This window comes from Passer domesticus, chromosome 1, assembly GCF_036417665.1.
Source record: "Passer domesticus isolate bPasDom1 chromosome 1, bPasDom1.hap1, whole genome shotgun sequence".
Taxonomy (NCBI): domain Eukaryota; kingdom Metazoa; phylum Chordata; class Aves; order Passeriformes; family Passeridae; genus Passer; species Passer domesticus.
Genome location: NC_087474.1, coordinates 70,505,868 through 70,524,152, shown reverse-complemented (window position 1 = coordinate 70,524,152; position 18,285 = coordinate 70,505,868). Strand labels below are relative to the sequence as shown.

The 18,285-nt window shown below is 42.1% G+C and overlaps 1 protein-coding gene across 1 annotated transcript in view; it reads right to left on the bottom strand.

The window, feature by feature from the left end:
* MBOAT1 (membrane bound O-acyltransferase domain containing 1) overlaps positions 1–17,612 on the bottom strand; it is a 55,761-nt gene extending 38,149 nt beyond the window's left edge. Inside the window, exon 1 of the mRNA XM_064422917.1 lies at positions 17,446–17,612. Within this exon, the coding sequence (XP_064278987.1) occupies positions 17,446–17,535 (90 nt within the window). The 5' untranslated portion in view covers positions 17,536–17,612. The remainder of the gene's footprint in view (positions 1–17,445) is intronic.
* Between the last annotated feature and the right edge of the window lie 673 nt (positions 17,613–18,285).

Here is an 18,285-nt window from a genome sequence, read left to right as displayed (position 1 = left end):
CATCCAGGTCCACGTCCACTTCAACATGTAGCAGTCAGATGATGCAGTCAGGCTATAGATATGGCAGAAGATACCTCTAGTTTATTCCAGGCCTTGGACTTACCAGCCAAATGAGAGAATAAAGGTTTAAAGCTGCATTTTATTTGCTGAACAGAAGTATAAGAGCAGAGGCCTCTCATGGTGGTTCAGTATAAAGATGAAGTTACATCTCATGGTCAGGATACTCTGTTGCCATGTACTAATGAGCTCAGAGCACTACTTTAGGAGAGTGCTACAAGGTTTTTATCTGGTAAATTAGACGTTCTCCTCTATTCACAGACTTACCACAGACGACCAAACAGCTCTTTTCAGTATTTGGAAAAGCATAAAGAACCTTGCTAACAGAAACTACTGCCAGCAACAGCAACTCGAGTCAAACCACTGTCTGTGGAGTACAAGAGCGCTTGGGTAGTATTTTGGAAAGGGAATGCCATATTAAGGCATTCCACTCTGCTACAGATCAGTCCCATCTTCCAGGGTGATGCCTTTCTTCCAAAGAATAAAGCAAGAACTACAGAAATGCAGTAATTTGTTTTCCATATTTAAAAGATTATTTTGCACATATAACCAAAGACACCTGGCAAACAACATGTTTAAGTTGAGTTCGCTGGAGACATTTCTACTTTGATGTTGAAAAACAGACCTGCTGTTATTACAGCACTTCATAACATCAAAAGTGTGATATTTAGAAGGGGCGTGTTAAGAAAGAGAGATGGAATAGTCTTTAATCAGATCTCAAAGTTATCTGATACTTGCTGAAATTTCTCAAAATATTTTGATCTTCCAGACTATTTTTATGAACCATAAGGACAAATATCCTCTGCAGAGATCATTTAGCTCTACACAGGGAGAGGACAAGCACCTCCAAAAAGGAGGGCAATACCACGGAGACCATGTCAAGTTTCCCACTGCTAAAATTCTGACCTAGGCTTCCATGAAGGAAAAGGATTTGTGTAACACAGTCCATGCAGTTCCCCTTATTGCCCATAGTGGTATTGCTTCACACAGAACTCAGTGCACTGAGAGCCAGCTCAAAGAGGCATTTATTTGTAAAGGAAGCAGGACTGACTGACACTTGCAGGATGCTGTATTTTCTGTTCATAGCCAGGCACTGCAGATTGCAATCAACATGGATCAGAGAAGAGGAAAAAATAACTTACATTGGGGAAATACTGATTCTACTGCTGACATGTCACATCTCCAGTACTATACAGAAACAACTTATTTCTCTGCCTTTGCATTGTGGGACCCCTATGGAAGATTTTGGGGGAGCAGAAGCAAAGGCTTGAAAATAGAATTTCTGTAATGGGAGAGGCAGAGAGAGAAAAGCATATATGCATGACTAATTTAAGATTATTGTCCTCTTCAGAAGCAGCACTCAGTTGTCATAGCCTTGGCATTTTTTGTGCAGTTGCATGCAGAAAATGGAGTTGGTGAAGTAGCATATACAAAACTGACAGTATTTTGGCTTGTTGTGCTGTTTTCCTGGGTAAATTGTTTCCCTACTTACAGGGTCAAATATCCTTCCATGATTTAGACTGTAAACTTGAAACAGATGTTCTTTCTTGATTACCTCTATGAAAGCACTAGCAGAATAATCACTAGCAGGATACAAAATATAGTTATAGATTAAACACTGAGTCATCAAAAATTTTAAAAGAAAAACATTTAAGTCAAAAGAGAAGCCAAATCTACATCATAATGCTAAGTCATGCTCCCATACACTCACCTTTGATAAATTTAATATGTGGACCTGATCCAAAAACAGCTTTAGCTCGCTGTCAGCAGCTCTCACATTGAGCTGTAATGACTCTGTATGTTGAACAGATGTTTAAGCAAGGATCATTTATGTGCAGTGATGTTCTGCCACTACCTGTACCTCATTAATTACTGCTCTCTCAGCAAGTGATGCCAAATGACAAAATTCCCTTGTATCTAAGATAGTCAGCACTAATTCCTACCTGTAATAGGAACAGCAGGAAAATCAAACAATCTGGAGCCTTAAGTCATTCTGGTGGTTCTTTTAAACCAGAATGCCTCTAGGTTATTAGAAGATCTGTCTCGCTTCTTCAGACTGCTCAGCAGTGAGGCAGCACACTAATTAAAGTGTCTGTAAGTCCAAAAATACTTTAAAAGAATAATTTTACATACCTCTGTGCAGGTGGAGCATTTCACAGTATTATGTGTCAGACATGTCTAAAAGCAGAAATACAGCTAGGAGTTCAGAGTATAGAGGGTATTTTAATAAGAAAAGGAAAAGAGGACTGAAGTGTTGTTATCCAAACAAGAAGTTTTGCACACACACCAAAAAAATCCCAACAAAATTAACAAGCAAAAAAAAAACAATACCAGAACTACCAGCTTTGCTTCCTCACAAAAGAGTCCCTTGGATCAAGTACTTCTGATAGGAAAGATGGCATCTTGTAGCATCCACCCTCCTTGGTTATGCATAGATTCATGCTGATGAAGAGGGAACAGACTGACCTTATCACATCACTGCATCACCCCAGCCCTTCTGTCAGATAAGCTCAGAAGGCCCCATTTAAACATACGTAAAGTTAGGAGAGAGATGCTTAAGTGAAAACTAACAGAAACAAGGAAGACAACAACTCCAGGAGAGCAAAATACAACAAAGTAGACACTTGAGTCCCTGCAAAGCCTTCTCTGAAAGTCCCTTGAACTCTAGGAAGTTCCCAGGGTGGGAACACCATAGCACTCCCTTCCCCCTCTTTCTAAGCCACCTGCAGGGCTCAGACACCTATCTGGAGCTTGGATCCTTGGTTTCCATAACCATTAACTACACCACTTCCCCACCTTTTTCTCAAGAAAGGAATTCTTGGGTAACAGATACTGACCCCAGCTAGTCTCTTCAGATGTGATGAGTGCCCCTGATCCCAAACAGGTATTTCCACACCACCTCTCAAGAGCACTGCTGAGCTCCCAGTCCACAACACTGTGTCCCTTCATCCATCACAGACAATGGATGGACACCACAGCACCAAAAAGGAAGCAGGACCAAGACAGGTCTCATTAGACACAATCCAGCTTGAGTTCACCAGCCTCAGGCACTGATCCTGAGATTTCAGTCCAGTTTCTACATCTGCATTCTTGAGTAAATAACTTCAAAGAAGCAGCACTAAGAATAGCATCAACACAGAGCTGATTTTTCTCCCGCCACATTTAAGGGTTTAGTTTTTAAAAACTTAGAAAAAAACACAGTAAGCCAAGCACCTTTTCATTTTTTCTGTGTAACTGATAAGTACACAGCTGACTTATTCAAAACATAAAGAAGGACTACAGACAAATGTTTGTCTACCCAACCAGCCTTCTGTGACTTCAATGTAAATTATCTTCCCCAAATACCACTGGGGCTTGCCTGAACACAGGGATGGCAGGATCCTTATAGCAGTGTTTGTAAAGTCCCAATTCAGAAACACACTTAACTTTCAGGCCAGATGAAAGCCTTGAGCCTGCACATATTCATCAATTTAAAAATAAAACAGCAGGCTTAAAGTGCAATCCATCAGTAGAATGGGAACTGGCACATCTAAAATAACTTGCCCCATTCTTGCTGCTGTAATGTCTGTGCAATTCTATTTTCAGTTCCTTTTCTATAGTAAAATGTCAGTGGTCTTTAAAAAAAACAAACCAATACAAACAGAGCAGTTTTGTTCTCATTATCCCAGTGATATCCCAGTAAGTGCACACAACAGAAAGAAACAAATATCAGTAAGGGGGAAAAAGTGCCAACTTGACAGATTATTCTATGCCAAAAGAAAGTTGGTTTTTTTCCCCACTGTAGAAACTGTCAGCACTGTGCTAAATTTAAGCACATTATCCTTGGAATTAGTGGCTTGATCAAAGACTAAACTTTTCAGACATTGCAATGGTATTATGTAACCCTTTATTAGGCCCTTAAACACAGAAAATCTGGAACATCCTGTATTTAAACATCCAGTCATGTTCGTAGTAACTAAAAAAAGGGCGCTGTAAAATTAGCATTAGGATGTGCTTAAAAAGTTTGTGCATGGACTTTGCTAGAGAAAAGGATAGATTTTATCTGTTCTTACGCTCATCTCAATAGCAGAGCTTGTCCACCTAAATTTCTTTTCTTTTCAATGAGGAAAAAAGGCAATTTTAGGTTGGAATTCATCAAATTCTGACGCATAACTCTAGAACAGGTACTTCTACTGTAAAGATACTCTAGATGAGTAAGCTTAGGTGCAGAAATGTACAGTGCAGATTTTTAAACAGTATTTATACTACACACGCTAATTTTACCAAAAGCAAAAAGAAATCCCTGGACTGTGAAACTGGACTTCATTTATTTGTAAGAAATTAAGTTTTCAAAAATGACCTGTAGTTTCTCACACTTCAATTTTTGGTTTAACACTTAAAGACACCATAAAAAGGTATCATATTCCAGAAGCTGGTATTCTACACTAATTTCAAGTGCCTGAAACAGAACTGGGATAAAACAAAACAAAACACAAACCTAAAACCAAACGAACGAAAAAAAAAAGTGCCAGTCAGGAGAAAAGCAAACTAGCGTTATCTATGGCTAGATATGTGTGGAGAGTTTTAGGGTAACAATGCTCCCACACAATGGGTGTAGTCAAACTTGGTTTCCTGCTTCCCCAAGCAGGTGCTACAAACCTCACTTCTTCCTGTCCTCTTCCTGGCCTAAGCAGTTTTCTGTCTCAGAAATACACAGGGACAGCACTTGCAGAGGGAGTGAAGAACAAAGCACATGCTTCAGACAAGCATGGAAACATAATATTGGGGTACATCAACATGGAAAGGTGAAGATCTATGTTGCTGTCTTATGCTCCAACCTAGCAAAATAAAGGGAGACCATACCCTTTTCCAGTAATGCAGTCAACAGAATTTGGTGAAAGAGGTACAGGAAGCATTCCCAGCTACCTTTCATGGACAGAAGAGGACACACAAAACTTTTGGGAAGCCAGCAGTAAGGGCCAGAGCAAACGTGCAGTGAATCTGCAGAGAATTTTTTTCTTTAGAATTTATTTTCAGTCAGCTCAACCAGATGCATATTAGAGAGGTTTTCACATGGGGAAAAAAAAGAAGCGCGGCACAAGGGCAGGAAATATATGCACAACCACATTTTTTTGCCAGTAAACCTTAGTCAGAACCATTTAACTGGGAAAATCAGTTTATATTTAGACAATTATATTTGCAAACATAAGAGGCAGTAAAACTCACTCTTTTTGCTTCCAAAAACAATGAAAACTTTATACTTTCCAGCAGCTTGCCGAGTCACACATTTCCCCCAAGGCACTTGATTCTGTTGGCCAGCAGATTTTATGGATAGCTATTTCTTCATTTCTAGCCTATTTCCAAAGAACTGTGTATGTGCTGCTTTTTTTTTTTTTCCAAATTCAAGAACAATTATCTTCATTTAATTCCTTTGCTATTACAGTGACCATGTAGAATCTGCAAACCTCTGTTAACTACCAGCTTCACTTTCACAACCACAACATACCGGTCCTTCCTATTGTTCTACAGTTTAAAAGTAAAATGATTGCCCTGTGTTTTTCAATATATTACATGTTTATCCAACCTTCATTTATGTGGGCTGCAGACTTATTTTTAATGCCTTCACAACCGTGGCAGGAAGAGAAGACACCAACAAAATGTGCACAGTGACAATATCCTGTAGTGGCTTTTTTTCGCCTTTCTTATTCCTGCAGAATTTGCAGCATACTTGCTCCATGGTAATTTATTTTGGATCGTGAGCCATGCAAAAAGACAAGAACATAATCCCAGCTGTTTAGTTATGCCTGTTACAAGCACCTTACATTTACAGCAAATATCTCCGAAAGCTGAACTTTGGAGCATGTCTAATTTTAGGCACTCAGTTTCAGACACTATTGAAAACAAGTAAGTTGGAGATGACAAGTGCTCAGGACTTGGCACAAGTCAAACATCTCAACCTCCACTAAAGAAACATATTTGGAAATCATCAGTACCTTTCAAAAAAGTCATGCTCTGAAGGAATTTGAGGGGTTGCCCCCTCAAATTAAACAAACAAATAACGAAAACCAAAAAAGCCCACATTTCCTAGTTTTCAAACTTAGCAACCAAATCAAAACAAAAACTAACAGGAAAATACACAGCACGAACAAGCGCCAGTTGGTGAATAAAGAAATGCAAACAAACAAAAAAAAGAAGAGATATTTGGCTTTTGCTATAAATTAATTTTATTTGCACTATACTATATTTGAGGAAAAAAGATTTAATTTCCTTGCCTCGTTAAAGCTTTCTTTACATATCCCCCCACTGGAGCTCTATAGTTCTATTTGCATAAAGTGCAGCAGAACTTTGGTTTATAACAGTGGTATTTTCCAAAGATAACTGTGATATGAGGAGGAAAAAACTCACTCACCTTTGCCTTAATCATGGCATTTTTGTATTCTTGCCATGCTTATGAGTCAGCAATAGCAGAAACTTAACTTACTTTTCTTAGGCAATGGGAATAAGTCTCACTTTTTCCTCTTCAACAGTTAGGAAAAAAAGAGAAGAATGTCCTTACATTTTAAAATTATTACAGTGATGCTCCTACTGTGTAGTGACAGGCAACTTATTATCCAAGAAACAAAGTACAGCAACAAAATTCCAAAAACTCCAAGTGAACTCTTCTCAAAATACCATAAGAATTTGAACATAGCCAGGGAAAAGAAATTCAACAATCCTTTAAGTTGCACAAACAATTATAATTTCCCTTTCAAGCAAGAGCTTTATACATAAAGCTTAAAAAAACACGCTTTGAAAGAACTAGGACATTGCACAATCTGCCCAGCTGGCTTACAAAATGTATTTCCACCTCTCTATGGCAAGGTTTTATACCACTAACATCTGGATATGGCAGAGGCACTTTGAGAAAGCATTTCAGGTCTGATTTTTAGCAAACTTCGCTATCTCAAAACGCACATGGTGTTCTTCCCACTGTTGCTATAGCACAAGATGCAGATTCAGATTTGGGGAGCATTTCAGCTTCTCTGATGCTGGGAGGCACCCGAGCACTGAGCAGAACGGAGTTTATATGGGATGAGGGGGGGGGAAGACTCAGGAGCTGGGGGTGAGCAGCGACCTGGGTCCCCAAAGACCACCTGAAGCTTTTCCAGGCCATAAGCCACTAGTTCCACCAGTCAGCAAATAAAGGAGGCCACCATCTCGTAGACAGAAATTCCCCAAGCCATTGCAAAAACATGATCCTAGACACAGCAAACAGGCACACTTGCCATTTAGAGTCTTCTAAAACTGGGCAGGTACGTCATCCTTATTAGTGACTATGCTCAAATACTGAAGTGCCACGGGAAAAGGAAAGAGAAGGCAGACACAGAATCTATTTTCTCCTGACAATAATTTAAACACTAACTCAACTCTATCTAAGAAAAAAAAAAATAAACAAGAAGACTGAGACCCCTAGGCAACTGAAATAATGGTGCACATAAAAATGTATGACTGATAAACAGATAGATAACAGACTAGAGACCAGGATGTCAGAACCCCATCAAAGGATGAAGACAGACTTCACCAGACACCTGCTGGCATAATCTATTCAAAGAATATATGCAGATCACTAAACTATCAAATACTGATGTAAAGATATGCAGCATGAACTGAACAGAGGGGAAGTGCTCAGCATATGGACAAAAATCCTCCAGCAGTTAAAAATCAGAACAGAAAAGCAAGAGGATAACCCAACAGGGGAATACATTTCAAATAATATAAGGAGCCAGCTACTTTTTATATAAACTAATAAACAGAAGGACAGCTGCAGCTGGGGCTGCCTGAAAGTGGGATGTGAGAGAAGTGACCTCTCCTGGGTGTTGGCTAATCTTCCCTGCAGAGATCTGGTGCTTCCTGCTATATTATCACCATGTGAAGAAACTCAAGTAATAAATCCAGCATGAGTCAAGGTCTGGGAGGGGATGATGACTCTAGCAGAGCCACCCACCCATAATGGAAGTAGCCATGCTCTGGACTGTCAGCAGTGATTTGGGATCCTAAAGGCACCAGCAACACCAGAGGCAGGGCTGACAAAAAGCAGTGCCTGCAGAGCAAACGAGCCCTGAAAGGAGCCAGCAAAAGAACAGGTACTTCCAAAAGGTATTTCTCTTAAGCTATGCTTACCCTAGAAACTCATGTCTTTCATGTGAACATCCAAATCCACTCTGGCTCTGGCCAAGTTCTTGGCCTTTGCCTGCTGAAAGGGTTTCACAGCCAGGACTGGACTACATGAAAAACACCCTAATTTTAATCACTGTTGAATCTGCAGCCTATCACATGTCTCTCTGAATGTGAAGAAATACTGGGAGACAGAAGGGAATAAGTCCCTTCTTTGCTTGACCAGAAAGGTTGTGAACTCCCTGTCCCTGGAGGTGTTCAAGGCCACCTGGGGCTGTGAGTACATGTCCTAGTGGAAGTTCCTGGCATAAGGGTTGAAGCTAAATGATCTTTCAACACATTCTGTTACTCTAAGGCCTAGATCGATTTCTTTCATGCTGCTCACATACACTTTCACCACGATCCCTCTTAAAAGTCACATTTCTAAAGCAAACCTCTCTGTTCCTTCACTTTGCTTTAGCAGGTTTAAGAAAATAAGCTTACCCTGTATGTTTTTTCTTTTATCTAGTTCAAGTTTTCATCCTGATTCATGGCAAAGAATAGCTACAGTCATCTTTTCATTGACAAAACTGACCACAATAGAACAGAAATATAGTTATGTCACTCTGCCCGGAGCATTCTTTGTTCTAATCCCCTTCTTATTTACTGATTAGCATCAGCAGAACACCTCTGAAACTTTCTTTTTCCAAACTGCTGAGCCCATTTTCCTTTCTGCAACGTTAGGTTTGCAAATTGGGAAATAACACCCTATCAGAAAAGTGGCAATAAAGGTAACACAAAATTAAAATTATATTCTCTGAACAAAAAACAAGCAAGTGTTTTTTCTCTCAAGAGTCTATCATATTTCACAGTGTCTCACAGCAATATGCCTGCACTTTCAGCATTCTTGTACAAAGTAGAGAAAACCCACCCATACTCTGTGTGCAGTGTTATTGTTGCTGTGGCAACTACAGACCACAATTTTTTGCCTCTAGAGAATTAGCATGAACACAAACATACACACTGAGGCAAAGACAACTGTGCCTACAACTCACTGTAGATGCCTAATGTTGCCATCAAAAACTGAATTTAATTTTTAAAAAATGAACTTTAACTTCTCAGTCACTGTCTCCATTTGTCTACTTTGTTTTCACCTTCTATACAGCATAGTTGGCAAAATATCCTGAGAAACCCTGACACATAAGAAGTGTAAATGTCAGACTACTTAAACTCCACTTGTGAGTGAACACAGTAATTATAAATCTCTCTCTAAAACAGATAAATTAGTGATCTATCAGCTGGAATTTGCTGGTATAAATACTTAGTGCAAACCCTAAGAGTCAGGGATTTGAACCTGCCCTCTGTGTGTGCACATGAGATAAAGAGTCACTGCTCTACTCTCTTTAACATTCCTTGCACTGGTAACAGGAAAAGAAACCCTCCTTTCACCAGTTTATAATGTCATTTAAGCCAGATGTAAGAGTCAAAAATTAAAACTTTTCTACTCAGTGGTCCTTTAAAAATAAAAAGTTTTACTTAAAACCAATACATGAGCATGAAAACAAGCACAGGAGTTATTCAAGAAATATTGAAAGCAGGGGGTCCTCAACTGTTTTAGGTTTTGCCTTGTCATTTTGCCTTCCCCATTCCTGCCCTATCTGCATACCAAGGCCAAATTGCACTTGAACAAGAAACCACAAATGAAGAAATTGTTGAAGTCTAATTAGAGCTCTGTCACAAGACCGGGCTCTATGGAAGCAGCAAACACTCACCCAGTTCATGACAGTCAGCATTTGAAGTCTGTTTCTTGGCCTGAAATTGTTATTTAGTTTTTCTAGTATTCTGCACGTAATCCAAAGGAATTATTTAAAAGAATATATTCTTGCCTCCCTTTTCCAACCCAGATGTCCCCACCTGACACACTCACTGAACTTGAAGACCACAGAATATAATCTCTCACTGATCAAAAACTTAAAACTTGCTATTCCATAGGGTAGCCAGGCCTTTGTCTGGGATTTAGCAGCCAGATACACTCGAGTGTATTTGCTTTTTGCTTAAGTCATCTAGGTAGGCAGCTCACATGCTATGAGACAGCTTCCCACCCACTACACTGCAGGGTGTGACATGAGGGCACAGGCAAAACTCCCATTTTCCAGCCAGTCTTCACCAGGTAAACACAAATCTTACAAGGACAAAGCAACCAGAAAGAGGGAAATGAAGAATTGTTCTTATGTTTAGTATTTGTTTTGCCTCAGACCAGACAGCATGGCAACACTCACTCATCAATCAGCTACAGACTGATTGATTAACTTCATTAAAAGTTTTCAGAACAATGAGTACCATTTCCTGCTAAAGAAAAAAAAAATAATTCCTGGCTGGAAAAGCTGTCTAGTTAATGCTTTGGATTTTGGTTTTAAAAATTGCCTTCCATTTGGTTATTTTACAAACAGTTAGAGGAATGATTGAGAACAAATTCTTTGGAAATTTGTAAGTGATTCAACATATTTTATTCAAAAATATGTTTACAAGGGTTTTTTTCTCACACTATTAAGATTGGTTTTTTAAAGCCTGGAATTTTCTTATCATCAGGGAAGCCAAAAACACAAGAGAAAAAATATTTCTACTCAACTCCATTAAGGATGCAACACACTGTCAGTAGACCCCAACCAAAAAACTTCTAAAAAAACCATTTATGTCAGAATATGTGCTTTTGGTTGTGCATCTGTGCTCACCTGTGATTTTGCAAAAGCTGTTTAAAATGCCTTAAGCCGAGGGAAAAAAAGGGCTGGTGAAAATAAACATTCCCAATCGAGGTCATAAGAAGGGGGACTGATGCAATCTTGCTCTGGGAAAGGACCACCCAAAGGGTTTCCCTTCGCTGTTTTTCCCCGTGGGCCGTTCTCTCTGTTGGCAGGGCTGTCCTGGCTGAGCCCTGTGCAGAACAGGCTGGATTCCACCTATTCAGCAGTGACCAAACAAGCCTGACCAGTGCTGCACGCTGAGGGAACCACCAGAAGGTCAGAGGATTGCACTATGTCCATCTCTGCAGGTGCTGAGGTGGAGCAAAAATGGCTCTGAAGAGCAAAGCAGCTGAGGGCGAGGTGCCTCATTCATTGTGTGCAGGGTCTCGGCTCACAGGAGCTGGACTCGAGTGCTGTGTGCCCTCAAGAGCTGAGGCACTGCAGGTCCCTGGGGAGCACCCTCTGGCTTCACATTCTCAGAAAGGAACCCTGTGCAGATGCTCCAGGGCCACTTTGTGTCCAAAGTGTGCCCAGTGGGAACAGTCAAGGGATTCCTTCCCAAAGCACGCTCCTGGTCCAAACTACGTATTAACATAAACACTCTCACCACTGTTAGTGAACAAACTGTATAAATTTTTGCACCAGGCTGTACTTTTAAGAGCAGGCCTGAGTTTCTGGAAGATCTCCTTAATTACCCTCACTAGACTATCCAAGCATCCAGGAGATGAGGTTTGATACCCTCAAGGTTATTTGTAACTACTAAGTAACACAGAGAAGGATTTTTTTCACTCCAAAGTAAAACGTGGCCCGTTGACATATTTTAAAAATCACGTTACCTGTTCCCTGATTTCGGTCAAGCACAAAAGGTTGGATTCCTACAGCAGTGCCAAGCCCAGTGCTGCAGCCTCCCCTGCCCAGGGACTAGCAGCAGCCCTTTGCAGCTTGGCAAGCCTGCCTCCAGCGCTGCCCGTCCCTGTGAACTGTAACAGGAGCCAAGGAGCAGCCAGAGTATTAAATACCGTGCCAGGCTGGCAAACGCACAGCAAATCCCTAAGCGTCAGGGGCTCCCCCAAAAACACAGAGCCAGCTCTGTGCTCAGTGCCTGGACCCCTAGGCTGGAGCCCAAGAGGCTTCATCACTACTTTAGATTTTCTCAAAATAGCTGCAGAGCACCACTAGATCAGTGCTGGCGTGATTAATGCGCAGAGAAGGTTTCAGGGAGCTTTATGCAGCCCTTCAACGTTTATTTTTCCAGATCTTGTTTAGCACAGATGAGAAGGAAAGTGCTTAAAAGGGGGAAAATTGTAAGCAGCTGATTCCAGTTGCACTTTTGTCCCCTGCCAAATTAAAAAACATAATAGGACAGGCTTTGTTTTCAAGGCATGAGGGATGTGGAAATATTTACACTCGGAGTATCAAGACATCAGCCATAAGGTTCAAGACTCCAGTGCCAAACACAGTGAGAACATGTTGGAAAAGGCAGCACACATTTCCAAAGCAGAGGAGAATGTGTATTTATTGCAAGTGTTAGTGATAGCTGATCTGAACAGAAAAGAAATGCTTTGGAGACGGTCTTAAACTTTGGAAGAAAGTATCATACCTCTGCCCAGGGCTGTCCCAGGAGGATACAGACTCCTGGACCTTGCACAAGTGACTGAAACGAGCAAGAGAATGGATTTACTACAAATGCGCTATGAAGTGCCCTATTCACAAGCACCTGTTTAACTGGGGACCCAAAGGAGGGTCAGTAAGATTCTTCTGTTCTTTACAACATGCCTTCTCCTTCATGGCATTATAATAAGAAGCTAATGGTTTCTTTTAAGGAAAACAGTTTTACAAAGCCTAAGTACTCAAAAGTCAGAAAAGCTCAAAATTAAAGTTGGTTTTGGCAATGTAAGTAATATTTCTCTATAAATGTGTTGAATGCAAATTTCATTTTTTCTTTTTGCTTCTCAGATTACTAAGATTTATATGGCTTTTTTTTTTTTTTTTTTGCAGTTGAGTGTGTTACGCAGGGAGGGATTTAATGTAACAAATACTGCTGCAATTCAAAATGGAAATGTAGAATTTTCAATTGTAAAATGATGACATTAGGAAATTGAAATAGTACATAGCTCATACCAACTATGACAGTTGTTGCCAGAGCTTCAGAGCAGTTTTTTTCAGTTAAAAACCTGACACTAACACTGCTTAAATCTTTAATGAACTTCCACCTTCAGTTATCTCACTTTGATACGTAACAAATTATCTTTCTTTCCTCAGCATCACATTTTCTAATGTCTCTATTGACAACCATTAAAGGATCCTTAAAGTTCACAGACAAAAGTCAGTTAAGTTTGTAAAAAGTTAGTGTTTTATTTGACTTTACGCTGCCCAAAACCTGGATAAGAAATGTCATGCAAAGAGGCTTGGGACTAACAGATCTTCTGACTAGTTAAATCAAAAAACAGAGAAGTAAAACTGAAGTCAGACATAAAAAAAAAAAGTTAATAAAACCATCCTGATTTTGGGATCAGAATACATGTTGATTTTTGTAAAAGTTAAAAAAGATACATATACTTTTTCTTCTTTCTCCTTTTTAAACCAGTTCACCAGCATGCTTTATGCAGAATTTTTAAAACTTAAGGAATGGTGGAAATTTTAATACTCCAACTATCCCAAAATTCAGAGGCATGTTCCAGAATCCCTCCACAATTAGTTTTTTTTATTTAAACTGCTGCCAAAATACAAATATGCAAATGACCTACAATGAAAGAATTAAAATGAAAAATTTTTCATTCCCATCAGCAGACAAAATTAAGTTCAAGTGAAATTTTTTTTTACTCTTTGGGGAAACATGGCTGGCCTCATCAATGGAAACACCAAAATTAAAAGCCCTCTGATATAAACATGAGAAGATGCTCATACAGTTTTTTGAGGGAATTTCCTCTGAACTTACTTCCCTCAAAGTCAACAGCCTTGGTACTGTCTGACAACAGGTCAGGGTAACAAGGCCTGTTAAAATGAAAGGTTTGTTGTACAGCAGTTGACCATTTGCACTGGGATTGCTACTTCTAAAGCAATACATAGCCTGGCACATCAAGGGTACTACAAATTAACCTTGAGAAGTTAAACCTTTTAATCAATGTGTCTTAACCCTCTGAGCCTGAATTACTTCTAGAGATGCCTAGAGCTTAGGAAGGCATGGTAAAACTACACATGAATAAACAATGCCATTAAATTTACTTTTAATATAGCTTGAAATAGTATCCTTATTTCTTCACAGTATTTTTACATGCATGAGCTTTGTTTACATAAATTACACTATGAAAAGTTTAATGTTTAACTTCCCATATCTCACTGATTTATGGAGAGTACTATATCACCAAAATTGGTTATTTGGGGCATGTATAACAAAAAAAGTGTATACTTTTCCAAAAGTCATTATATAAGCAAACTGGAGGGATGATATTCCAGTATCAATTATTTGAGGAATACATGATATGGAAATAAAAAACACCCCAAAATTCTTTTGCAAATGCTGCTGAAGGTATATCATTGACCTAGAGAGATATTTTTAGAACACAAGTCAGCTAAACTTCAAAGTCTGCTTTCCTGAGATATGAGAATTAATTGAACACAGAGAGACTTTTCATCCTCTTTCAAGATCATTAATCTTGTTACCACATATAGCACTTCTTAAAAAAAAAATATTTCAATGCTAAATTCAAAGATCAATCATCCATTGAAGAGACATGCAAATACATGCTGACACATCAGGATTGTTTTAGCATCTAAAGCAGAAGTTCATGTCTCCTAAACTCATGCAGTTCACTGTCTCCTAAACAAAATGTGAGTGCTCTGCCAGGTACACAGTGCAGAGAGGAGCTCCATCCTCTGTAATTCTGGGCTGATTTTAAAACAAAGCCTCAGTTTTTTACTTAAGAAAACCACCAATATGAAAAACAACATTTTCAGTCATCCATGCTTCCCATATCGAGTGACACAACAGCTGCTTCTGAGATGACAAAACATTTTCCAAGTACCATTACCACAGCTTTTCTGCCCCAGCCATGAAAGGATACTTCATTCCTCAGACCTTCAGCTCAGCTTTTTTCCTGGTCTTTTACATAGAGTGAAATCTCTCTCATAGCACAGTTCTCACGGAAAACCATCTCAATAAAAGAAGGGACAAGTCCTCTGCTCATTTAACACAGAGACATATGGCTTTCACATATCACAGTGACCTGGAGGGTCTAACCTCCACCTTTACCTCTTGCTCTCCAGGCACTTCCGGGCATTTTTGAAGGTTCAGGACCAGCCACGGGGAACTGCCAGCTGCATGGAGCAGCGGGAGATTCGGGCTGCCACCATCCAACAGGCCAAGCAGATTGATGCAGACACAAAGTGGCAAATCAGAGATACCTCCCCTGCTGCAGCCTGGCACTGAGCAGAAGGCACAGTCAGCCTGTCAGCACTGCACTACGGGGCTCCTGTAAAACCAGTCCCTGCTCCACATGGGATTCAGATCGGGCAAAGCTGTCTTTCATATACAGAGCTCCATTCTGTGCAGAGGAGCAAGTGACTGAACTTCTCCCTGCTTCAGCAATACACTGTCTCATTCTTACGAGGAAGGAAAGCAATCCACCTGGCAGAAGAGTCATGTAAAAAAGATTTTGCTTCTGAGGGCCTTAGCACTGCAGGTCAGAGTTGAGATTCATGTGATTTGAGGGAACAGTGGTGGCACAGTGCTCCCATGCACACCCACAATGTGGTTTATCCTGTTCCAGGACAGCAGAAGTCCCTGATGCTTGGCATGGTGCAGCACACTGCAATGGGGCAAGAGGAGTGGGGGAAATTTTTAAAAAGTATTGATGGCATAATCTCACAGGGACAATTAAACAGGGGGATTTTCAGGTGAGGAAAGCTCTATTTCCTTGCAGCTATGCTGTAGTTCTGTCATGAACCCCAGAAAAGGGGGGTTCCTCCTGCCCTATCACTGCCCTGCTCCACTGGAGCCGGCAGGGTCATGGGCAGGGACAGCAGCCACACTGCACACACACGCACAGAGCCCAGCCACACTGCTGAGCCCAGAGCACGAGGCCCCTGCTTTCTGCTGTGAGACACAAACCAGCAAACACAGAAGTGCCCACCACCAGCACCCCTGAGACCAGAACCCAGGGACAAACACAGCACATAACCAGACACAGTGAAGCATCCTCAGGCCCAGAAGAGCACAAGAAGGATCTTCTCCACAGACAACACCATCTTTGTATCACCTCAGCTGAATGGAAGGGCAAGACTTTGAAAGCTTAGAAAGAAAAACTGCAGTCTGTCAAGACTTCATTGTTTGTGAACTGAATCAGCCTAACACTGTACGTACACTGTGGCACCACAAACAAGCTGGAACAGCAAACGTTTGCTATTCCTGGCTTCTTTGGTGCTCCTGTATTCACCAATCATGGCACGGAATACCTCAAAAAAGAAGTTATCACTATTCATGTGCCTTCTCCTAATCTAATGGCTCACAGATAATTATAGGCCTTTATTGTTTGACTGTTTTAGTGTTGAGCAACATATCTCTCTTCTTGCATCAAAACCTGTTTTCTGTCAAAAAAGGGGAAAACTGGCATGGTTAGATGAAAGAGTTTAATCTACAAAATGACATATTCCTTACTCAGCTTTGAGAACAAACAGTAGTAAAAAATGACACATAGCACCACTCACTCTGCAAACAGAAGAAAGCAAATAAATCTCAATCTTCTGTTGATATTTTACCAAGCACACCTCTGCTGCCCTGGTTTCTTAGAGCACAGGTCAGCTTCATAGTAGCTTGGTGGAGTCTTTTTCTGGTCAGCACAAACTTCCAGACTTAACTTCCTTGTAGCTGAAAGAATGCAGGAAGGCAGCAGGTGCATGAAGGCGTGAGGGACAATAAAAGGCAAGGGGTAGGGGAGAGCAACGTTTTTCTGCCTGTTAGGGATAAAGTTAACTAGGAGACTATTAACAATTAGAAAACACCACCACAGCCAAAAATATATGATGCTGTTAAGGATTTAATGCAAACTTGCCCTCCCACAAGACCAGCTGTGAGTGTGTCTGTGTGCTCTGCCTATCTCCATATAAGCACTTCAGGCACTTGGACTAGGCTGGAAACGGCTTCTGAGCTTCCCTTCTACAGTCCTGCAGTCACCAGAGCAGCGCCTGAGCGTAAGGATTCCCTACAGGGCACCACGCGGTTCCCAGGGGTGGACCAGCAGCCGAGCTCCCGAAGCATTCCAAACCCTGCCCCAGTCAGCCCAGCACCGTGACTGACAGCACCCAGCAGCATCCAGCAGCGACTTCTTGCGAGAGCGGGAGAAGCGCCAGGCACTGCCGGGAAACACGAAGCGCTTCCCCGCTGGCAGCAGCGCGGCCCCCGCCCAAGCCCGCTCCCACCGCGGGCTCTCCGCGCTGCTCCGCGGCCCTCGGGCAGGCACGGCGAGACGCCGCCCGTCCCTGCCGGCCAGGGACCCGCGCTGCGGATGCCCCCGGGATGTGCCCGCCGCAGCCTCACCTGGTCCAGCGGGATGCCCAGCAGCGCGCTCAGCGGGTGCAGCAGGGTGGAGCCGGTGGTGCGGTGCGGGGCTCCGGGCGGCTCGGCCATGCCGCATCCCCGCTCCCGCCGGCGCCACCTGCGCGCACCTCCCGCCGCCCCGGGCCCGCCCCGGGCCCGCCGTGGGGCGGGGCCGCCGCCGACGGCCGGGGCGGGGCGGGGCGGGCTCCGGGGAGCGCTCCCAGCCCCGGGGCCGCCTCTGCCGCCGCGGTGCCCCGGGTGCTGGCACCGCGGGCTGGGCGCGCACCGACAGCGGCACTGTCCCGGCCGCGGCTTCCTGGCAAAAGCACACGCTCGTCCGGCACCGGGAGAGCTCGCAGCTGCCCCCAAACAAGGGAGAGCTGGGGTGTCACAGCCAAAACAGTCCCAGGAAGAAGTATTTATGTGCTTACTTATATATTTATACAGAGAACCTTCACAGGGGAAAAAATGGGAAAATGAGTAGTAAGCTTTAATATGTTTATGTTGCAAGGGAAATATGGCCATTGAAAAGGTACTTCTGCCAGGCTCATCTTATCTGCAGCAGGAGTGTTCTTTGCCCGCCCCGGACAATGTGGTGTTGTGTTGCAAGGAGAGCTCTGCTCGGCTCACAGCTGCTGGCATGCTCGGAACCTGGGATATCCCACAGGGTCCTTGCGGGCTTGGTTACACGCTCTTCAACAGGCCGGTCCTTTTCTTTCCTTCAAGTAATTGCCAGCTGTGGTAGCTGAAACTGTAATAGTGGCTTAAAATGTGCCATGTTGAAATGCCCTGCTTATGCTGTGCAAAGGGAGTGCTGTGCTGGAAAGGCCAGGCAAAGGC